Here is a 24180-nt window from a genome sequence, read left to right on the forward strand (position 1 = left end):
ACTAAGACAAGTTGATCTGACAACTCGTTGAAATTGTTCAAATGTCTACTAAAACTTTCACCTGCGGACATGTTCATGGTAAATAACTTTTTCATTAAGTATACCTCATTGGTGGTTGATGACTGCTCATACATGTTGGAAAACACATCCATAAGAGACTTGGTGGTTGTCATGTGCTTGATATTGAAGGCAACAGACTTTACTAGCATCATGCTAACAGCTCCAAGAGCTTTCAAGTTAAGCAACACCCACTTGTCCTTTGTAATGGATTTTGGATTTCCCTTCAATGGTAAGTGCAAATCCTTACCAAACAAGTAGTCTTCAATCTGCATCTTCTAGAAACCGAAATTGGTGCCTTTAAACATCTCAATCTTTGAGCTCTTTTTGTTCGACATCTTGATTCGCCTATCTGAAATGACTTCGAAAAACCTAGTCAAACTTTCTAGTTAAACTCTATTAAACTTAACGAAATATACTAACATCGTTACTTGATGCCGTTTGCTGACGTGCCAAAGGTGGGGCGACATGGTGGGTCCCAGCTACTAGCGTGGCACTGTGGGTCCTGGCTATTGACATGCCATGGTGGGTCCAAGATGTTGATGTGGCACCTGACTATATGCCATGTGGCGTTGATGCGGATGCCGACTCGGTGTTGACGCAGCATTGATTAGGCACGGGGACACACTGATGTCAACTTTGCAGCATACGTGTTAGAGCCACACCGTGGGTTGGCCAGAGCGTGTGGGCATGTGAGATCACGTGCCAGCTACTGGGAGGATGGCAGACTACCGGAGGTGTGTGTGGGTGCGTGCGGGCTCATGGGATCTCTGTTTGAGCTTCAGCTTGCATCGTTGGCTTCGTCTCGTCGATAGAAAAAAACTGGTGAGCTCAAAACTTGATTTTAAGGTATTGGGCAGGGGCTTCGATCTGGCGAGTTTGCTTTGATTTGCTCCAATCTAGCTCTGATACCATATGTTAGAGATCTAGGAACAACAATCACACAACAATTAAAATAAACAAGCAAAATAGGAACACTAGATTTAACATGGTTCGGTCTAATCTGACCTACGTCCACGGAGCACACCGAATTTCACTATAACTTGGGAGAAAATACAAGAGGAGGAGGAGAAACCACTCAACTAAACTCAACTCACCCTTTCTCACACCTTTCTCTCTCTCTCTCTCTCTCTCTCACCTTCAGCACAATTACACACACACTCACATCACATCACGTACACACATCTCCATTATATAGTTGAATGGGATGGATAGTAAAAGAAGGTGTTTAATGGGATTCAATGGGATGAGCACTGACACTCCAACGCATCAAAGTTGGCTCTCCGCAGCTCATCCTCATCCACGGCTCATCCTTATCAAGGTTCATCAAGACTCTCCATTTCCATTTTAACTCAATAGGGTTCAAGGCGTGGAAACAGCCTCTTGCAAAAATGCAAGGTAAGGCTATGTACTATAAACCCATTATAATTTGCCCCTTCCCTGACCCTGCATACACGGGTGCTTTGTGCACTGGGCTGCCTTATTTTATTTTATTTTATTTTTTCACTTGGTCTAGCAAATGTAAAAGGATGCTCTAACAAGTATCTTGAGTGAAAAAGAGCAATTAATATCTCAATGGCAAAATAGCCAAATACACTCATGATTTGTAGAGTGAGAAAACAGTGGAAATATGACCATGTTTCTTTTCTATTCAAAAATCATGAAAATAGAAACAAGAATGATGAGTCTTTTCAAGAAAAAAACACAGTACTTGTTTTATGGCCACCTGCCGAGTGAAAAACAAATTTGATGTCCAATCCTTTAAATGTTTCTGTCTGTGGACAGCAATACAATGGCCTTTAAATTTTCTGGTTTTCTATTTGTTAATAGCAGCCTGGATTTGTTCCAGGGTTCTCCCCTTTGTTTCAGGAACCAAAGTGATGACAAACAAGATGGCCAATGCATTTATTACAGCATAAAGAGCAAATGTACCTGCAAACCACAAAAAAAATGAGTGTTAAGTTGAAATTCCTATTATTCACTCATCTCATGCAATCATGGTATCATGCAATGTAAGAGCCTTCAGCACAAAATACAGGGTCACTCTGGCCAAGCCATTCAAAATTTTCCTTTCTTCCTCCATTTTTCCCGCAGGCTATCATTGATTTCTGCTTGAATTGCAGATCTCTCTTATTAATCCTAAATTTGAACTTTTCTTTAACCTTATGCTGATTTAGTTCACTTTTTCTTATGCGCCAATGCACTAACTCTTAATTCTTTTAATGAATTAAAAACTAGAAACTGTTACTTTTATTTACCATAAGAGCTCCATGAGTTGAGAAAGTTGTAAGTGTACGAGATCACCCATGCACCGAACCAGTTAACTAATGTTGCTAGGCTTCCAGCTACTCCTTTAATATTTATAGGGAATATCTGCAACAACATGTATTATCAGCTTGATTGTACTGCCAAAATGTATTGGGGAATGACTGTTTTGGAAATGCCAATTACCTCAGACATTATAATCCAAGGAACTGCTCCCATTCCCACTTGAAAGGATCCTATGTACATCTGATATGATGCATGTCGAAGGTTACAAGCATAAAATAAGAAAGTCAATTTTTATTGTATTGATTTGAGCAGATAAAATGATATGAAAGAAGCCAATCATATTACCAGTATGCCAGTTACAGCAAGTGCAGGGACAGCCTTGAGTGATAATTCATGCCCCTGGTTCTCAAAAGGATCACAACAAATTAGAATTGTTAAAACCCAAATGTGAAACAGCTAAAACTGAACATTTGAAGATTACCTTCATATAAAATGCAATCCCTGTCAGTATGCAGCCGACAACCAATCCTGATGCAGAAACCTACCGAAAAAAAAAAAAAATCAAAAGCTGCAGACATTGCGGAGAGTTTTTTGAAGGGCATGGTATGGAAGCTTACACTAGGACTTACCAGTAGAAGGGGTTTTCTTCCAGCCTTGTCTACCACGGTTGCAGCTAGTGCTGAGAACACGACCTGCAAAAGAGAATCATCATCTGTAATTCCTCCTAGAAACATTTCTTTAGGTTTCTTGGAATTTACAAAGTGAGTTGAAAACCTGAAGGCAAGCAAACGTTATTGACCCAATATTGGAAGAAAATCCTGAGACATTGCAAATACGATAACAAAATAATTATTGAACAAAATGAATGCAACATTGAGTATTTGAATGCAGACTGCTCCCACATAATATCAGGGGGGCTGGGGAATTGGTGATCTATGCATCCTTACCTCCAGCTTTAGAGAGGTTGTTTTAGCGACTTGGACTTATGATCTCTAGTTTTGGGTTTAACATCCTAGCCATTGGGTCAAAGATCACCCTTTAAATAGTTGTTTATTGTATCAGTAAATTATTCAAATTTCAAAATTGAGTTAGATTTGCTTTGATAATGGTGGAAAAATAGTCATAGGGCAGCCTCATGAAAATTTGGAATATTAGTTGAAGGTCTAACTATATATTCCTAGTCTGATCACTGATGTAAAATGAAGTCAGGAGAACATAAAGATATCAAAATGGTTAGAATTTTTCTTTGCCCTTCTTGCCATGTAAGTCATGTTCAGAGCCGCCTCCATTTTTCTGAAATCAGCCTTGAAGTAAGTCTATTTACCTGCTGACTCAAAAATACTGCCGACATAAAAGCAAACTCCATTGATTCCGCCAAATTGTTGAAAAACCATCAACCCAACTCCTATCTGGCCATTAGGAGTGACACGAGAAAGTTATTATATAAAGTATGTAGAACTTGAATATAAATTTTCAGAGACCTAAAGACAAAAGATCCTTTTTTTCTTTGGAACAAGAGGGAGGGACATTACAATGACTGAGCGCAGATATCTTCTTTGAAACAAATCCAGAATTTTGGCTTTTGGAAGCTTTTGGAGTGTTTCTATATAGTCCTGTCAAGCATTGGCATAATCATCATGACATATTCTTCTTCCAAATGATTTAACAGATAACTAAAGTGAACTAGTTTTAAAGTTTAAGAATTAGAACTTGAATTTCATTGAGTTCATCTGATATGTCAGCATCCTTGCCACGAAGTTTCTGCAGTACGGCTTCAAACTCTTTTTGACGTCCTGTTTTTGCCTGCACTACTCAAGAACATTTTTCTTAGTACATAATCCTCTGACCATGGTTATGCATCCAGAACATGGCAAGGTTTCTTTAGTTCTTACCAGCCACCTCGGAGATTCTGGAATGAGAAATAGACCCACAAAAACTACAATGCAAGGGATTAGTCCTGCAAGTTTATCATACTATGATTTAGGTTTTGCATATTTATGTTATTGAGATTATCTCGTATCTTATTATCTCTATGATAATTAAATGCAAAGTAATCTTGAGTCTGGAGACTCACCAGTTAATGCCAAAGCCCTCCATGTCAGCACAGTCCCTAATATGTAGGCGAATGCCATCCCAGAACAGATCATGAGCTGTAGAATAACTAGGAATTACTTGAACACGATGCTTGTGCATATATTTTGTTCATGAGCAATTCATTTTATACATTTGCTTTTGTCTACATTATTAGGCTTTTGTGGAGCCTAGTTGTGTTTTAATTTGGATGCTGACTCGACCCCTATTTAATTAGAGATTTCTATTCTAAGGCTTAGTCCATTCGGAACGGAACCCTAGACGCAGCATATAAAAAGGATTGCTTTCGGATGATTAGGGTTTGTGTGGTTGTACCTGCGAGAGAGCAAGAGGGAGAGCATTGTATTGCCGCACTCTCTGTGTTTTCTTCCTGATAATATTGAAATTCCTGCAACTCTGTGGATGTAGGCAAAATTGCCGAACCACGTAATTATTGTCTTGTGCGTGTGATTGATTTTTTTTTGGCGTTATTTTTCTCTATTTTGTTTCTCACAGGTTTCAGGAATTTGTTCTTTATTCCCAACATACATAGAAAAGATCAATATCTAAGAAAAAATCTAACATGTATTACTTCCCATGCCTATGATCAGTCAAACTAAATATACTGCGTTTCCGGAAGACCAGTGTATCTACCTGATTGACAGCAGTCAATGCTCCTCGGAAATTTTTGGGTGCAATTTCGGCTATGAAAACAGGTACCTGATCATGCATTTATTTTTGGCCTAAAGCTCATCAGAATGTTTACTTTTCATCATTCATAAAGTGTATACATTAGGTAGCAAACAGAGACTTGTTAGAAATAGAAAGCAAAACACACCACATAGGAAAAGACTCCCATTCCGTATCCTGATGCCAGTCTTCCAATGTCTAGTGGCCAAACCCCCTGTTTTAATAATCAGAGAATACAAAAATGCTGAAATGTTAGTGTTTTGCTGTCTGGTCAATAGTTGGTCTTGAAATGATTTTCCAAAGCAAATTATTCAAACCTTTGCAAAATAAATGGCTAGCCATCCTGCAACAGAGAAAGCAGTGGCTACTCTCATTCCCTACGTAGATTTCACAATTGCCATTATTACATTCTGCATTTCAAGAAAATGTACTGTTGTAGAGGGGGGCATGCCTAAGAAAATAAGATTAGAGGGATTTCTTCCTGCTTACCCCTTTGCGGCCAATCAAATCAGCAATTGGTCCACTTGTTATTGCTCCAACCATTGCACCAAAAGTCAAAATGGAGCCAAACAATGAGTACTGCATACAGATACATCAGGAGAGTAAAACAATATCATTGGTTGAAGTGTCCAGGCCTTGTCCACCCTTTGGTTATTCATTCCCAAATAACTAAAACAGAGTTTGTTTTTGGAAATGCCAGATCTACTTATTCTGGAATCTGAAAGGACTGCCAAAGTTCTTCCTCTATTTTTTTTTTCTTTTTTTGAATACGAGACACTATTTTACTCACAAATCTGTGAATTGTGTACCAATACTGCAAAGATTGTGAATCATACTCAGAATACCTTTAAAAGATCGTATCTCGTGTTGATGTTGATTGTTGTCAGTGGCTCCATAATAGTAACTTTCTTTCTAATGAAAATAGAATGGAATTTCTGTATTTCTTGAATAAATTTGTACAAGCCAATACAAACTACTTATAATACAATCTCTATTCTAAATATGGAAACAATCTCCTAAAAGATTTCGCTCAATAATAAACAATAAATACCCCCTAAATCTCTCCAATATACACGAGATTTCTATGCTCCCCCTTAAGTTGGATCATAGATATCAATCATGTCCAACTTGCAAATAAAATCATCAAAATTCTATCAGGCTAACCCTTTGGTAAAGATGTTTGCGGTTTGTTCTTTCGTAGGTACATATGTCATACAAATGGTTCCTTTTTTAACCTTTTCTTTGATAAAGTGTCGGTCCACTTTTACATGCTTAGTCCTATCATGTTGAACTGAATTGAGAGAGATATTGATGGCGGCTTTGTTGTCCCAGTAGAGTTTGATAGGGAATTTCACCAAGATCTATAATCCTTCCAAGAGTTTCCGTAACCACAGTCCTTCACATATCCTTGTGAAGTGCTATGAATCCGCCTCCGCACTACTTCAAGCCACTACATTCTGTTTTTTACCTCCAAGTCACCAAATTTCCCCCCTACAAAGGTGAATATCCGGTGGTAAACCTTCTATCTTCTTTGATCTGCCCAATCTGCATCTATGCAAACTTCTACTTTCTTATTTCCACACTTTTGAAGAAGAGTCATTTGGCCGAAGACCCTTGAGATACCTAGGATTCGTGTACACAAATATAAGTGGAGCTTTTGGGTGAATGCTTGTGTGGGTACACAATAACTGCAGAATGCAATGTCGGGTTTGGTATGTGATAGATAGACTGAGTTTACCAAACAAATCTCTGATAACCACTCTCTCAATGAATTCCGCGTCTTAAACTCTCTTACTCCTTAATTGGGTTCACTAGGTTTGATCCAAAGCATGCCAGTTCGGTTAGGAGATAAGGATATACTTTTGCTAAGCGACACTGCTACCCTTTTTTTGATGTGGTCAATTCCTTCCTAAGAAGGTCGCATATGTTATAGGTCTTTAACTCAAACTCAGTAGTTAGATTTCTTCATCTTTCCATCTCCATTGTTTATATCAAATTAGGAGTTATATCGATCAAATACACAATCAAATTGTTTTCTTACCATTTTCGGACTGATGAAAAAACCATAGTGTTGAAAAAAAACCATAGTGTCGATTGGTATGTACAAAAAACAGAGTAAGGTATGTCATTGAATAGTTAGCTTTTGAGTTTTAGTTGTGATACTCTATTTGTGTTTGATCGCCCCTTGTCGGTGTTTATCCTGGTTTGTATCACATTCGTCAAAATTATCGAAAAATGCCTCTTAGGAGATTGCTTGTTGTTTGTGAGTCCATATATTTTAGGGACTTCTTCTTGAGTTTTACAGCCCTATTTTTCTTCACTCTCTTAAATCGGAAAGCTAGAGGGGTAGGTGTCTGGGTAGCGTTCAGTGTCCAAGTCCATGTATACTATTTTGCTAAACTTCTCCACTATTAGTAGAAAGGCATTCTGAATGTCACAAGTGGCTCTGTTACCCATGGAGTGTCTGTTGATCTTGTTCACTATTGCATGAATTGCAGTGAGTTTGAGAGGGTCATTCACAATTCACGTAGTTGGCTACCAAGGAACAGGAGTGTGGAGGAAGAGAGATCGGTATGAGTAAGGTAGGTTAGGACGGAGGAAAACTCCGCAAATGTGTTAGTATTTTTCCACTACTACAAAATGTCTCTATTTATTGTAAGTCAAGGTTCATAGGTTTTTTAGGGTGTGTTGGTTGTAACCCTTTGGCAACAAGTCCATGCTTTTGTCATTTCAACTTGTCACAAATCACAATAAGCTTATATGTCAATTTATGGTGAGTTTTGAAGACCCAATTTGCCAGCATATGGTTTAGTCCCTCTCAACAAAAAGTTCATAATCATCCAAAAGTTCATTCTTTCCATGAGCCCACATTTCCTCCATCGACAGCTTCCCTCCTCCTCATTCAGGAATCTCCAAGTGATCCTTAGACTAGATTTTTCTTTGGAAATTTTTATTCCTATTAAGGTTTATAAGTAAAACAACACAATACTCTGTTATAGGACATGCTTTTATAAGACCTTGTATTTGACCAGGGGATGGGAAGGGATATTGATATTTGAGACTAATCGAGTTTGTATTTTCTAACCTTTTGGTGCAATCGGGAAATAATGTTTTTTGAGGAGGTAGGAGTTTTGGGTGAAATTGTTTTTTTAGTAAAGTTTGTGTAAATCGGATTTTTTGTTTGGTATTTGTCATCAGGTACAAAGCTTATCAGAAGGGAGTTCATGTGATCCAATCATATTACCTGATCTTTCGAGATTGGGTATGCGACTGGCAACATGGACTTAATGTTTTTTTTTTATTGCTAGGAGCTATCACAGTTTGGAGGTTTTGCTGGGGGGCTTGGGGGTGGTTTTTTTAGGGGGTGGGTTCTTTTTGGTTTTGTTCTTATGGGTTGGGTTCTTGGTGTTTAACTCTCTTAGTGGCTCTCAGGCTAAGTATGAATGCTCCATGTTCTCGTTGTGTGGCTCTTGAGGGGTAGACAAGTTATTTCTGTGTGATTTTGTTTTTTTGTTTTTTTTTTTTTTGCATCTCCTCTAAGTTAAGTGATGGATTTTGTTACATGAACAGGTACGTCACGGACAAGGGGAGAGGAGATGATTTTGCAATAGTTGTAGAGTCAAAGAGTTTATGAACAGCGTCAGCAACAAAAGCAGTCAAAAGAAGGAGAAAGAGAACGACCTTATTCCATATCTCTCCTTGAAAAAAACGACGGGTTTTTGGGAAGTGGAAAGTAAGGAGTGTTCAAAGAACGTGTGAGAAAGAAAGTGATATTATCAAGACTAACAAACAATTGTGGACGAGGGTAATAATATTTGTTAGTCTTTCTGGAGGTATGAGAGTAGAGGAGGGGTAACCAATAAAAACGCACTTATTGGCATGCCGGTTCCAATTTGTCCCGATTGTGAAGCAATATGGACATGAACAAATGCAGAGGCTACACCAAATTTTGTTTAGAGAGAGATGGAGTAGAGTGGAGCTGCGATTAGGAGAACATTATTGGAATTTCTGGAGGGGGGTTGGCAAAAAAGAAAGAAACCCGACAAGGCATTTGATTTAATGAGGATGTAGCTGTTAAATGGGACATCATCCCACAATATTTTTCATTATTTATAGTAAACACTGATGCCCAAAACTACATCAAGATCTGCATATTTTGCGTTCAGCAACCCCATTTTGTTTAGGGGTTCCACACAGTAAACTTTGATGGAAAACAATTCCATTTTATTGAAGATAATGTCCTAAGATATATTGAAGATTCCATGCCATTATCCGTACGTAAACTTTTGAATGTGAGTTTGGAATTGTGTTTGAATCTATGGGAGATGAAAATTGAAAAAATAGAACAGTCTGTGTTATTTGCAACAAGTAAGTAAATCCAACAAATAAAAAATTTTTTTTTTTTTTGTTTTGTACGCTATGATTATCAATACAAAGTAACAAACACCTGTTTGCTTATGTGGTGCGATCAGAGCGGGGTGAAGGGCTCCTAGATTCACTATGAACTCAAGGTAAAGGGTCTGGATGGTTTTTATGTGGATTTTGGAAAGGAATTACACTGGTATTTTGCAAGTTCACAAATCTCACACTGAAATTTAGAAGACGTTTTATTTGAACAAATGGAAGGAAATAAACGTCTTAGATAATGAAAATTTGGATGACCCATCCTAGAATGCCATAATAAAATTTCACTATCCCTAAAAGTAGATGCAGAATCACAAGTAGCAATTTTACATTGTTCACTCACATTCGCCTCCTCAAAGTAGTAGAGTCCCTCACACTCCTTAACACTACCAATTGTCTTCCCCGATGATAGGTCCTGAAAAACACAAAGAGATGGAAGAAATTTAGCAGAACAATTGGAATTCTTAGACAACTCGCTAATGGATAGTAAGTTGTATGATAAATTTGGAACATGAAGAACAAACTCTAGTGTGATGGAGTCAGAGAGTCAGATATTCCATTTGCCTGTGACAGACAAGAGTCATCCATTAGTAATTTTAACTTTCAAATTTTGAGGACAGGGTGACTATGATGAGAAAAGATGATAGACATCGATCATGTGATCAGAAGCACCAAAATCAACAATCCAAGAAGTTTTGGATTTAGAGGTTATATTGAAGGCTTGCAAAAAAATTACCTCTTTAGGGTAAAGAACCAAAAGAAATATTTGTAGAAGACGAAGCTCTTTAATAACTAAAGGAGGTCTGGTCTGCCAATTCTCTAGACAGAATTCTCCCATCTGTAGACCCAAATTAACTGTGTAGAGAAACAATCTAATAGGAGATTTGACTATTGGCTTGTGACGCATGACAGTTTATTATTGTTGGAGATGTGATTCATATTGAGTGAAACGCGTGCCCTGGAAAAACATGGTAAAGTAAAGAACCAAGGTAGTTGAGTTGCAAGAAGAAACCATCAACAGTTGGGTTGATGGTTTGGTCGACGATTTCAGTCTGCAAAAGGAATAGCTCTCGATAGATAACCGACGACGGTTTGCTAAAATTGTTGATGGTTTTGTTTGGCGCAGATCATAGATTTTGAATCGGGAGATAAGTAGATTGGGAGATTTCAGAGGATTTTCCTTTGGCGATTACTACAGAAGTGTTTTAGTTATAGTCTAAGTCTTTTGTACGCATAAGGTTAGAATATAAACCATATTTGTAACCCTTGATAAAAGCTTGACAAGCTTGACGAATTGATAATGAAAAACAGCTGCTTGCTCCCGTGGACGTAGGCAAATTACCGAACCACGTAAATTTCTTGTGTTGTGTGATTTTATTGCTTTCCATTGTTCTCATTGTGGTTGATTGTTAATTTCCGTATATTCATCGTTGAGTGCTTGCATTGCTTGTTCCGAATTCAAGTTGTGTGTGTTTCTGCTGCACATTCAAATCAACGATTATCAAGACTAATGCTATGACCCCATCACAAATATTAAATCTTTGTCTTTGAGATCATACTCACTGATAGTTCTCTTAGCTATCAGTGACTGGTTAATTTAGGCTTCTCTTTATGGGATTATGTATTTTTTTAATCAGTTGAGATCGTGTGACTTATGGTAGCTGTGCAGAGGAAAGTAACTTGGAAGTGGAGTTTTAGCTAACCTCTGCAAGAGATAGATTGAGATCTTCCCTTATAGCTGTCTGAGTAGGTGATGAATATGCTCCCTGCAAACCAAAACAATTACAGGCCGAAAACACCAGCAATAATTTTCTTATGAGAAGCAGTAAATGAAATAGTCGAGTTATCAGCACTTACGCAGGTTCCAAATTCAAATGAACCACAGGCTGCAACAAATGTGCTGAGGTAAACCATCCAGACAGGCCTTTTGTTTCTTTTGCCAGTTTGATATTCTGCACCAAATCCATCTCCTTTGTTGACCAAGCTCTTCTCTCGCTGTAAGAGTGGTTCTGTTATCTCTTCTTGCTCACTGTGCTCAACTCTCTCTACATCCTGTTTAATGGCCATTTCTATAGGCTTTTTCCTTCTTCGTGGCCTTGTGTCCTAGTAGCATATTGAAAGAGAAGATTTAAGGAGGCCAAGTCAAAAGAATGGAGGTACATGTGGAAGGGAGGGTAGATGTCTGTTTCCAGATCCATGCAGTAAAAGAGGTAAAAGTTCTTATGTAGATTTACCTCAGATTTTTTTGTTCTACACTGACTCCATTTTTGTCTTGTGAATTTTCTCTCCTTATTTTAGTTGCATGGCAAAGTGGGTAATTTTTTTATTTCAAACTTAGCCATCATTACACAAGTCCGAGACTTTTTTCAGCTGTGAAGCATTTTCTTAGCACTATGAAGAGCATGTCAGTGTCGTGAGCCAGGAGAAAAGGCGACCACAGAGATACAGGACAACAAAAGACGACCAAACATTGAAACACAAGAACATTTGGAAGTAAGTTCTGCTGAAAACTTTTCAGCCCTCAAAGTTCACTGTTTTTAGTTCAAATCTTTGAAAAGAAAAAAAATACTTTAACCTCCATTGCTTTGTGAATGTTGTTTTCTGCAATTTGGTTGTGTATTGCCTAACACGTGCACATGCAATTATAAATGCACCGCCATTTACTTCTTCCGTCCACAACCTCAAGCGTCATTGTCAAACATGTTATATCTATTGAAGTTTAATAATATTTTTTTTCCCCAACCTTGCATGTTTGATCAAATCTGAAAGTTTTGGAATTTCAAATCTAAGATGGTGCCTGGCTATTGGTGAATGGGGCCGTTTAGTTTTGTTCCTAGCTCAGTTTTAAATGGCTTCATTCATTCACTGTCATAGTGTTGTGGACAGCAACCGCTTGTCTGCTATGAAGCAAGTGTATATAGAAAAATTCCACAGCTTTGCAAATTTGTTAAATATGAGGCTTAGGTGGCTGGGTACGTGTTCTGTTCAATAAAATTGTGCCACTTGAGCAGTGTGGTGCTTAGACGGCACCATTTTATTGGACGAAACACTTGTGGTAGTCTTGCACTCCACCAAGAAGTCAAATAATCCATCTAACTGTCTTCTGCCATTTCAGGATTCAAGTGATAGGCTGCTGTTGAAGCACCTTAGTTTTGGCAGTTCCTGTGCAGGGTAGATGTTGCCTCTGTTTACATAGTAAAATTGTAGCCTCCTTGAATTTGTCGTCGGGGAGTATCTTTGGAGGACGCATGGTATGAGTGTTGACCTACACCCTGTGTCTTTCTGGCATATTCCTGAGATGACAAATTCTAAGTGGTTAGCTTCTCTAGTTTATAAACTGGTCAAGTACAATTGAGGCGACTGCAAGTACCTTGACAACATGATTTAAAATCATCAGTATGATAATTTACTATTCAGATACTTGCTGACTGTCGCTAGAAATTAGACCAAATTCTGATTCGCATTGCTGAAAAAATTTACACCACTACTTATATAAGATGGTACTATTCATTTTAGGAACTATTGTCATTTAGATTTTTTCCTTATGTTAATGCTCTTAAATTTATCCATGTGTCTGTTTGACACAGGATATTGACATGACGAATTATACAATATTTTCATGGAAGACATGTGAAAGTACAAGTTGGATTGCAAATGAACCAAGCCGAGCCAAGCTCTGAGGAGCTTGATCTCAGCTCATTTATTTATGAACTTGGCATAACTTGAGTTTAAAATTTTCTGTTCGAGTTCGACTCAAAATATATGTAACTTGAGTTCAGCTCAAGCTCTATTCGACTGAAGCTCATTTCACATCTTGAGCTCAAACTCAAACTCAAACTTGACTCGATTGAAACTCGTTTCGCACTAATAAACAAACCAAGCTACTAACTAATTACATTAATTGATAATTAATAAATATAATTTTAGAAAAATATATTTTGAAGTAAAAAAGTACTAAAACTCGTTTCAAACTAATAAACAAACCAAGCTACTAACTAATTAAATTAAGTGATAATTAATAAATATAATTTGAGAAAAATATATTTCAAAATAAAAAATTTTAAATTAAATATTTAATGCGATTTATATTGAGTTTGTTCACGAGTCTGATATCGAGCTAGTTCACGAGCTGATAGAGTTAGTTCACGAGTTACAAAACGTGCTAATAAACGAGTCGACTTGCGAGCTGTTAAATGAGCTAGCTTGCGAGCCTAACAAGTTGAACATGAACCAGCTCGAGCACAGCTCGTGTAATTGACGAGTTTAAAATTTGAGTTCGAATTCAGTTTGTTAAACTTAATAAACGAGTTCAAGTAAGCTATTATCAAGTCGGGCACCAAGTAGTTCACGAGCGGCTCAGTTGATTTGCAGCCCTATGTGAAAGTAAGTTTTAGGGGCCATTCAATTGTGAAAAAAATATTTTTTAATTATTTTTAAAAATGTTATGTTTTTCAATTTTTTTAGCATTTGTATGAAAAAATTGAAAAACAATAGAAAACAACTTTTTATTGTTTTTTAGCTCCTTTATAAAAATGTCTAGAAAATAATGTTTTATTTTTGTAATTATTTTAAAAATAAAAAAATAAAAGTTTTATACCATTGTGCATGCCCTTATGAGCACATCTTCTCTAGTTAAAAAGAAAAACTTAGTAAAAACCATATAATATTTTGTCATCACAATGCTATGCAATGGGTCATAAAAAAAAAAAAAAAAAAAGGTCATAATTGAACCAACCAAACTAATTGGTTCGACAATGATGAAAACTGAATAAGTCAAAATTTATGTTTTTATTTATTATTCTTTTTCCCTTAAAAAAGTTCCTATTGTAAAGTGATTACGACTACATGGAGTGTGGAGGGATAATTATGATGTGTTATCTGAGAGAGATTTGGAGGTTTGCATTGATATTTAAAAAGAATATTATTTTGATCCAGGTAATGTGACAGTGGATGAATTGGAAGAAAGAAATAAAAATGATGGACAAGTGAGAAAGTCAAAGAGGTCTAAGGCAGTACCTCAAAAGTTGAATCTATAATTGACAAAATTATGTTTTGGAATATAAGAGGGTTGGGCATGTCGAAGAGAAAATTAAAACAAATTGTGAAGGATCAGAAAGTTTCAATTTTGGCAATCTCGGAACCTTTTCAAGATATAGAAAAGATACGAAGGTGGGTGATGTATTTGCAATTTACTAACTTTTGCTCTAATGTAGAGGAAGGTGGGAAGATTTGGTTGTTCTAGAAAGATGATGTTCAAGTGGATTGGGTGGGTACCTTAAATCAATGTGTGACAGTTTTGTTAACAGAGGATAGAAGCTCACTGCTTCTTACTTTTGTTTATGCTAAATGTTATCATATTGAGAGAAGAGATTTATGGGAACAGTTTCAGGGGATGTCGAGTGTGGATGTGGCTTGGGTTGTTATGGGAAATTTTAATGTAATTCGGTCAGATGAGAAAAGGGTAGGAGGTAGACCTCGCTTGGGTTCGTCTATGGTTGAATTCAATGGTTGTATTAATAGTTGTGGGTTATTGGACCTCAAATTCGAAGGAAGTCAATTTTCATGGTGTAGCGGCCAACAAGGTTTGAGAAGAAGTTGGGCGAAACTCGACAGGGTGCTGATTAATAATGTTTTTTCTATAAAATATGGTGAAACTAAGACTTCTTTGTTGAAAAGAAATACTTCAGATCATTCTCCTATCTTATTACAGCTGTGTACGAGTAAGGAGAGGTATGGGCCAGCGCCTCTTAGGTTTCAGAACATGTGGACATCACGTGGGGATTTTTTGGAAATTGTTGAATCATCTTGGAGAGAACACATTGTGGTGGATTTAGGATTGTGTAAATTGGCGGGTAAATTAAAAAGGCTAAAACAAAGGCTTAGGGTGTGGAATAAACAGACTTTCGGTCGTGTTGGTAGTTTTATTTGAGAGTTGGAGGAAAGGGTGGAAAAATATAAGAATTTACTGCAAACAGAATACTCAGAATTAGTTGAAGAAGAGTTCCTTATTTCTAAGGCTGAATTAGAGGTTTGGTATAGAAGGGAAGAGGTTAGATTAGCGTAACAAGAAAAGATGAAATGGTTGATAGATGGGGATTAGAATTCAAAGTTTTTCCATGCCAGGATTATGCAAAAAAGGCAAAATTCTTGTGTAAATTCAATGACGCTTCCTGATGGTTCGGTGTTGGAAAATATGCAGATGGTCCATGATGAGGCTGTGAAGTATTTTAAGAAATTCTTGGGGCCAAATAGTTTAGTGCAAAGGTCAAACCTGGAAGATATCATCCATTCGGTAGTTTCTAAGGAGTCTATAGGTCAGCTGAGGGAAGAACCGACTAAGGAGGAGGTTTATAAAGCTATTTCGTCTAATTCTGTGAATAGTACCCCAGGACTGGATGGGTTTGGGTCTTCTTTTTATATTACTTGTTGGAAGATTATTAAAAATGATGTGATGGATGTGGTAAGAGAATTCTTTAGAGGTGATATGTTGTCTCGGTATTTTTGTTCCTCTTACATAGTGCTTATTCCTAAGGTAAAGGATCCTCAGTCTTTTGATAAATTTCGGCTGATCAGCCTTTGTAACGTAATCTATAAAATTTTCTCCAAAATCCTTATTGATAAGCTTTCATTGGTGATGGGTGATTTAATATCTTTAGAACAAGATGCTTTTGTGAAAGGGAGGAGTATTTTTGAAAATATAACGCTTACTCAAGAGATGACAAAATTATTACATAGGTGGGTGAGAGGAGGTAATATAATGCTAAAGCTTGATATGAGCAAAGCGTATGATTGAGTGGAGTGGCAGGTGGTAGATAAGATTTTTTAGGATCTTGGTTTTCCAAATTGGTTTTATAAGTTGATTCAGAATTATATTTCCACTCCATGGTTTTCTGTCATGATGCATGACACTTATAGAGGTTTCTTCAAGTCAAAAGGGGGCTTGAGGCAAGAGAATCCGTTGTTGCCGTATATTTTCATCATCATGGAAGAAATATTTTCTAAATTAATTCAAAAAAAGTTGTCTGAGAAGCGGATTTTACCATTTGCACACTCGGGTGGTGCACCTATTATATCACATTTAATGTACGCGAATGATGTTGTTATTTTTGCTAATGCTGGAGAAAAATTTGTTAGTCAGTTAATGGAGGTGATTAAGGAGTATGAAAACTGGACTGGCTAAAGGGTGAATAAAGATAAATTAGCTATTTTTTTCTCAAACAAGTTGGGTGTTCAGAGTAAAGGAGAAATTCTTCAAGAGACTGGTTTTATTGAGGGTAAATTTCCTTTTACGTATTTGGGTGTGCCAATAGTGGATGGTAAATTGAAAGGCTGTCATTTTGACCCTTTAATCCAAAAAATCAGTAAGAGAGTTGAGGGCTGGAAAAGTAGACTGTTGTCTCAAGGAGGTCGTCTTGTTTTGTTGAGACATGTGCTTTCAAGCATGTCATTGCATCTGTTAGCTATTCTAAATGTACCAAAACTGGTGATTAAAAAGATACAAGGTATGTTTACTTATTTTTTCTAGGGATTTAAGGATGAAAAAGAAAAAATGAAATGGAGGGCTTGGAAGAAATTGTGTGTTCTTGTGGAGGAGGGGGGCATAGGAGTAAGGGACATTTCGGAAGTGCAGCAGTCTTTGTTCATGAAGTTTGGTTGGCATTTATTAACGCAAAATTCTTTATAGGCTAGATTTTTTAAAGCTAAATATGTGAAAGGAGGACATATTGCTCTTTGCAGATCGCATGGATTGGATTCTTCCTTTTGAAGCAAAGTTCTGTAGGGTATGCCTGAACTGTTAAGTAAATCTAAGTGGAAGGTTAGAGAAGGAGATGTAAAATTGTGGTATGATAAGTTTCTAGATTCGGGACCTTTGTTTGCAGATTATCCAAATGGTGCACAATCTCATTTCAAATTAAAAGATTTGGTTATCAATAATGTGTGGGATGTGAAAAATTTGCAAAGGATTCCGGGGTTTAGTAAAGCGGATGAAGTGACGAAAAAGGTGGGAAATCTTAGAAATTCTTCGGACATTCTGTTATGGCTCTCAGAAAAGGATGATTGCTTTAATACAAAATTCGCATGGGATGTTATCAGAGTTAAAGCTCCAAAATTTGATTGGGCTAAGTGGGTTTGGAACAAATGGTTACCAAAGAAAATTTTTATCTGTATGTGGAAGGCTGCTTTTGAGTGCCTAAGTGTTGATGAAAAGGTGAAAAGGGTGGGGGTTTCACTTGTTTCGGCGTGTAATTGTTGTGAGATGAGGCAATGAGAAGATTTGGAGCATGTGTTAAATAAGGGAGACCTTACTTCTGAGGTTTGGAGGAAGGTTTCGGTGGAGGCAGGTGTTCCTTTCCTTAGGCAACAAAGTTGGAAAGAAAGAGTCCAAATGTGGTTTAATAGGGCTTCTAGATTCTCTCAACTAGGTTTATTAATGAGTTTGATCCCTTGTTTAGTAGTTTGGAAGCTGTGGAGAAGGAGATGTGTAGCTAGAATGGGAGGAAAATTAGAGAGTAGTACTGATGTGTGGCTCTCCATTAAGTATTGGGTGGGGATTTTAAGTAGGAACATGACAGAAATGGTTTAGTTAAAGGATGCGGATTTTCGGATATTACAGAATCTAGAAGTGCAAATTATGAATAAAAGAATTAAAACTATGCAAAGTGTGAGATGGCTAAAACCGAGGCAAGGGAGGTTGAAACTAAATTTGGATGGAAGCAGCTTGGGGAACCCAAGGCCGGCAGGTGGTGGTGGCATCCTTAGAGACCATACAGGTTCTTTTGTGATTGGTTTTTCAAAATATTTTGATGTTTGTTCAAATAATGAAGCTGAATTGAGAGCTGTGTTGGAGGGAATAAAGTTTTGCAAATATTTGGGACATACCTGTATTGATATTGAATGTGATTCGAATATTGTAGTTAATTGGATAAGAGCTAGGAAGTGCTCCTTATGATATTTGTGAGATTTTTGGGAGTTGTTTATTGGTTTATTGGGGGGAGTAGATTTTTCGATAAATCATTGGTATAGAGAAGGGAACAAAGTGGCAGATGTCTTGGCTCGACAAGGTGCTATAGGGAGGAATAGTTTGTTTACAAATAGTAGTCAACTCCCTAGAGTTAGCAATGGTTTGTATAAATTGGAGAAGATGGGTATGACTTATATGAGGTACGTTTAGCTTATTTCCTTTTGGTTTTAGCTTATGTTTTATGCTGTTTATCTTTTGTTTTGTTTTGTTACGTGAGATTTGTTTTGTAGGTCCTGTTTTATTTTGTTTTGTTTGGTCTTGTATCCTGATTTTTGGCTGGATGTTGGTGTTGTTCTTTGAGAGATTTTTAACGTGTTGTCTTTTGTTATTTCCCATTGATTATCTTGTAACCACGGTATTCCTCCGCCAAAAGTGAGGGGTTATCAATAAATAAATGGAGGTGTAACCCTTCTTTTAAAAAAAAAAAAAAATCTACATGAATCTTACTTTAATACGAAACTAATAAAAGTATACATGTTAGAATTAGTGTGACCATTTAACATATTTATAACCTTTGTTAGTTTGTTTCATATAATTTTTTTTTTGCAAAAAAGAAAAAAAATTGATTTTAAGTTGGTTCAACTTTTGGACCACCAAATCTGAAACTGAATCGAATTCAATTCCAAAATACATAACTCAAGCCAATTTATTTTAATTTTGGAATTGAATTATTTTGATTGATATGGTTTGGCTCGGTCAATTAAGTTAGTTTGAACAGACCCTTGCAATACATTATTTGTCATTGAGGGACATTTATGTCATTATTTAGTATTTTTGCAATAGAGAAACTTCAAATTAAAATTTTAAAGTCTTTTTCAATATAACCCTAGAATAGTTATTTCGTGAAAAATTCAAATCTAATTTTGAAATTATTTTATTTACTTTAAAATTTAAGAATCATCATCTTTATTAATAGAAAATTCGAATCTAATTTTGGAACTCCTTAATTTACTTTAAAATTTAATAATATCAAATTTTTATTTTTATTATTATTTAAATAATAATAGTAATGGAAACAAAATTTTAATAATTTTATTTACTATTTTGATTATTATTTTGAAAAAAAAATTAATGAATCAAATCTGATTTTGAAAATTATGTTTTTACTTTAAAAACTAAGAATCACAATTGCTTTATTTTGGCAACATAAAAATTTTTAAAAATAATATTTCAAATTCAAATATAGAAAATCTAAAATTAACTTGAAAATTTTTTCAATTTAAAAATAAATTGGAATTTAAGATTTATAGTTTTATTATTATTGTAATAATTAATTTCTTGAAAAAATATGATTTATACATTTTATGCTTTTATTATGAAAATATTATGTAATAATTACGATTTTCAATTTGTACTTGTATTACTATAGTAATTATTATCACAATATTATTGAAATTTAAAATTTAGAATTTCATTATTATTATTATTTTGGCACCATAAAAAGTTTCAAAAATAAAAGTTCAAATTTAAATTAAAGTCAACTTTTTCAATATTACACTATAATTTTTGTTCAATGTAAATCCAAATCTAATTTTGAAATATTATTATTTATTTTAAAATTTAAGATCCCCATATTTACATCAATTGTGAGTTGACATTTTTCAATAGTCATTTGTTTTTTATTTTTATTTTTAAATTTTTTTTAACTTGATGATTTAGTAGTTTTGAGATTTAGAAGTATTCTATAAAATATGTTATATTACAATAATATAATTAACATTTATATCAAAATAATTAACTTATTATGTTAAACTAGGAAATTAGTCAATTTATTGGGCCTTTTTCCATTTATAAACTTTATGGATTAATTAAATGCATAAAATACTATAATTACAAATTACATTAGTTGTTTCAAAGGGATATGGGGACATGACACTTTAATTTTAATAGTGGAATGATTCCTTGCAATATTACAGAATAAGATCATTAAATTTATATGAGGTTCCAGTTGGGCTATCTTATTCTATATTTAAAATAAGTAGAAGACATATTTTAGACATAATATTGCTTGATATTTGCTTTGATAAAGTTTTTCTCTTTCTTTTATTTATTTATTTTTTTTTTTGTTGGTTCACTTGGTCGCAAGAAGGGAAGCTTAGGAGCAGTGGTAAGGTTGTCACCGTGTAACCTGAAGGTCACAAGTTCAAGACGTCAAAAACAACCTCTTGAAATAATGTAAGGTAAGGTTGTGTATCGTAAACCCATTATGATCCACCCCTTCCCTGACCTTGCATACACGGGTGCTTATTGTTAAGCTGAAATGGAAACGGAGAAAATGGAAACGCCTTAAAGAAAATGAGCTATAGCGGAGGAGAATGATAATAACGTGTTCCAAATTCATTCCATCAAAAACACAATTATCACGTATTAAAATAATCCATTAAATGCCACGTGCTCATTATCCCATTAGAATGCAATAACTTTTTTCCTTCTATATCTCTCCTATATATCTATAAATAAGAACATTTGTGTTGTGTGAAGTGTGCAAGAAGCGAATGAAGAGTGTGAGAGTGCTAAAGGTGAGAGAGAGAAAAGTGTGAGAAGAGTTGATTTGAGTGTGTGTCTCCTACTCTTATTTTTCTCCCAGGTTATAGTATATTCGGTGTGCTCTATGGACGTAGGTCAGATTAGACCAAACACGTAAATCTGGTGTTCTTATTTTGTGTGCTTATTTTGCTTGTGTCTGTGTGATTATTGTTCCTAGATCCCTAACAAGTGGTATTAGAGCCAGATTGGAGCAAAGTTTCCAGATCAGAGTAAAATTGTCAAATCGGAGCAAAGTCGCCAGATCGAAGGTCCCAGGAACTATATTGTACTAATTACGTGTCTAAGGAAATTCTGTCTAGGAAAATGGAATTTAAGTAGTCCATTGTGACCCCCCCACTTCCTTGGAAATTTATCCAGTGTAATTTAGTACAATCATCACTGGGTTCCACTGCCACATCAGCAGACATGTCATCATTGGGCCCCACTGCCACATCATCATTCAGCCCACTCCAGCGTGACATCATTATGCCGAGTCAGCGCCACTGCCACGTCAACAACTAGTTAATGGCGTCAGTAGTGGTGTTAATTAATGTCGTCAGTAATGGCGTCATAATATTCTATTAAGTGGGAGTATATTCTGTTAAGTTTAACAAAAAGTTGACTGATTTTGACGAGAAAGTTTGACCAAATTTTTGGAGTCATTTTAGATTCGTTTTTCGAATGACTTGAACCATTTGAAAGGTTTTCAACCGTTTCGGATCCAAATGTGTCGTCCATTTGTGCTGATTCCATCTCTAGATTGATGAATCGAGATGTCAAACGAAAATAGTTCAAAGATCGAAATGTTTATCGGCACTAACTTCGATTTCTAGAAGATGTAGATTGAGAACTACTTGTTTGGTAAAAAGTTGCACTTACCATTAACGGAAAACCAAATTCCATGAAGGATGATAAGTGGGAGTTGCTTGATCGAAAAACTCTCGGAGCTATCAGGATGATGCTGGCAAAATCTGTTGCCTTCAATATCAAACATATGACAACCACCAAGTCTCTTATGACTACGCTCTATAACATATATAAGCAACCATCAACCACCAATAAGGTACACTTAATAAAAAAGTTATTTACCATGAACATGTTCGTAGGTGAAAGTTTTAGTAGACATCTAAATAATTTCAATGAGCTGTTGGATCAACTCGCCTTAGTTGAAATTGAGTTTGACAGTGAGATCTGAGCCTTACTAATTCTTAGTCAGTTACTTGAGAGTTGGAAAGGTGTTGTTACTGCGATCAATAGTTCCGTAAGAAAATCAAAACTGAACTTTGATGAAGTCGTCAGTATGAATTTGACGGAAGAGATCAGGATGTAGTCAAATAGGGCTTCCACCTCGAGTTCAACCTTGAACGTGGAAAGCCGAGGGAGAGATTCTTGGAAAGGAAGCGGGCATGGACGATCAAGCAATCACGGTAGATCTAGGACTAGGCGGTCCAAATCTAGAAATCCAAAGGTTCCTAGGGCACAAACAACATTGAGTGCTGTAACTGTGAAAAGTTTAGTCATTTCAGAAACCAGTGCAAAGGTCCAAGAAAGGAATATGAGGCAAAGACAGAAGCAAATGTTGCTTCAAAACAAGGTGATATGTTGATATGCTCTTTGGAGAGCAAGAAGGAGTCTTGGGTCTTAGACTTTGGAGCCTCATTTCGGTAAGGTATACCTTGGCAATGATCAACTTTGCAACATAACTGGCAAGGGAATTGTGAATATCAAGATTAGCAGGTCAGTATGGAATTTGAAGGATGTCAGATATATTCTAGACTTGATAAAAAACTTGATCTCAGTTGGTCAATTGGAAGATGAGGGATACACGACAACGTTCATTGGCAATTAATATAAGATATCAAAGGGTGCATTGACAATTGCATGAGGCAAGAAAATTGGAACACTTTATGTGACTTCTAATGCTTGTATGTCTATTTCAGTTGTTACAGGAAATGACAATAACAACATTTGACATCAACGAATCGGTCACATGAGTGAGAAAAGACTTAGGGTGATGCACTCAAAGATAAAGTTGAGTGATCTACAGTCATTAGAGATTAATATGTGCAAGGATTGTATACTCAGGAAATAGAAGAATGTTAGTTTCCAGACATTCACCAGTACCCTAAAGAAGGAGAGACTTGGGCTAGTCCACTTAGACGTATGGGGACGGACGACCATCTCATCCCCATGTGGAAGGAATTATTTCATGACATTTATTGACGATCATTCTCGGAAGATATGAGTTTACTTTCTAAAATACAAATCTGATCTCTTTGATGCTTTTAAGATTTGGAAAGCATTGGTTGAAAATGAAATTGGTTTGAAAATAAAGAAGCCGAGAACTAATAACTGTGGCGAGTATGATGACACCGGCTTCAAGAAATTTTGCTATGAGCATGATATCAAGATGGAAAGAACAGTGCTTGGTACGCTTCAGTACAACGGTGTAGATGAGAGAATGAACCGATCATTAACTGAAAGAGCCAGAAGCATGCGTATGCAGTCAGGCTTACCAAAGTAGTTCTGGGCAGAAGCGGTCAATATAGCAGCATACTTGATTAATAGGAATCCATCAATACCATTGGACAACAATCTACTAGGAGAGGTATGGAGCAGAAAAGAGGTGAGACTTCCACATTTAAAAGTTTTTGGTTGTGTAGCATATGTACATGTTAATGATCATGTCAGAAACAAGCTTGATCCAAAATCCCGAAAATGCACCTTCATCGGTTACGGTGAAGATGAGTATAGGTATCGCATTTAAGATGATGAAAACAATAAGGTGATCAGAAGCAGAAATGTGATCTTTAAGGAAAATGTGATGTACAAAGACAAACACACAATAGAACCCGCAGAACCAATTCAGAATGAAACAACCTATGTAGACTTGGATGATGTTCTAGAAGGTGTCGGGACAAAACAGCGAAACATCGAGAATCCTTAGGCAGAGGAGACACAACAGCAAAACACCGAGATTCCTTAGGCAAAGGAACTTGTAGAGCAGATTGTTGCACCACCGCCTTCTACTCTAGCTCCGGGGCTTAAGAGATCTTCTCGAGAGAATGTACCAAATAAGAGGTGTATGAACTATTTATTTCTTACATATGGAAGTAAACCCGAACGCTATGATGAAGCAT

At 36.2% G+C, this 24180-nt stretch overlaps 1 protein-coding gene across 3 annotated transcripts; it reads right to left on the bottom strand.

Annotated features, from left to right (window-relative positions):
- Positions 1-1603: 1603 nt before the first annotated feature.
- LOC131154974 (sugar transporter ERD6-like 7) lies at positions 1604-11650 on the bottom strand. 3 transcript variants are annotated; one of them, XM_058107836.1, is made up of 18 exons: positions 11350-11650; positions 11196-11258; positions 5578-5667; positions 5406-5465; positions 5237-5302; positions 5053-5118; positions 4403-4478; positions 4221-4285; positions 4039-4131; positions 3861-3941; positions 3653-3737; positions 3103-3146; positions 2958-3020; positions 2810-2869; positions 2674-2727; positions 2509-2568; positions 2316-2430; positions 1604-1989 (listed from the first exon to the last, which is right to left on the bottom strand). In XM_058107836.1, the coding sequence occupies exons 1-18, from the start codon at positions 11557-11559 to the stop codon at positions 1874-1876; spliced, it is 1467 nt and encodes a 488-aa protein (XP_057963819.1). In that variant the 5' UTR covers positions 11560-11650; the 3' UTR covers positions 1604-1873. The 3 variants fall into 3 exon arrangements, with proteins under 3 accessions (XP_057963819.1, XP_057963820.1, XP_057963821.1); XM_058107837.1 differs by having other exon boundaries at positions 11196-11254; positions 11346-11577; XM_058107838.1 differs by lacking the exons at positions 5053-5118; positions 5237-5302; positions 5406-5465; positions 5578-5667.
- Between the last annotated feature and the right edge of the window lie 12530 nt (positions 11651-24180).

The sequence above is a fragment of the Malania oleifera genome, chromosome 5, assembly GCF_029873635.1.
Source record: "Malania oleifera isolate guangnan ecotype guangnan chromosome 5, ASM2987363v1, whole genome shotgun sequence".
In the NCBI taxonomy this organism is placed as follows: Eukaryota; Viridiplantae; Streptophyta; class Magnoliopsida; order Santalales; family Ximeniaceae; genus Malania; species Malania oleifera.

Bases quoted from the DNA above. Each gene is read 5' to 3' on its own strand.
- LOC131154974 (XM_058107836.1), bottom strand. From the start codon at position 11,559: ATGGCCATTAAACAGGATGTAGAGAGAGTTGAGCACAGTGAGCAAGAA. The intron at 2,728-2,809 runs GTAATCTTCAAA...TTTGAGAACCAG, and splicing joins GGATTGCATTTTATATGAAG to GGGCATGAATTATCACTCAA. The intron at 2,569-2,673 runs GTAATATGATTG...GCATCATATCAG, and splicing joins TTGCTGTAACTGGCATACTG to ATGTACATAGGATCCTTTCA.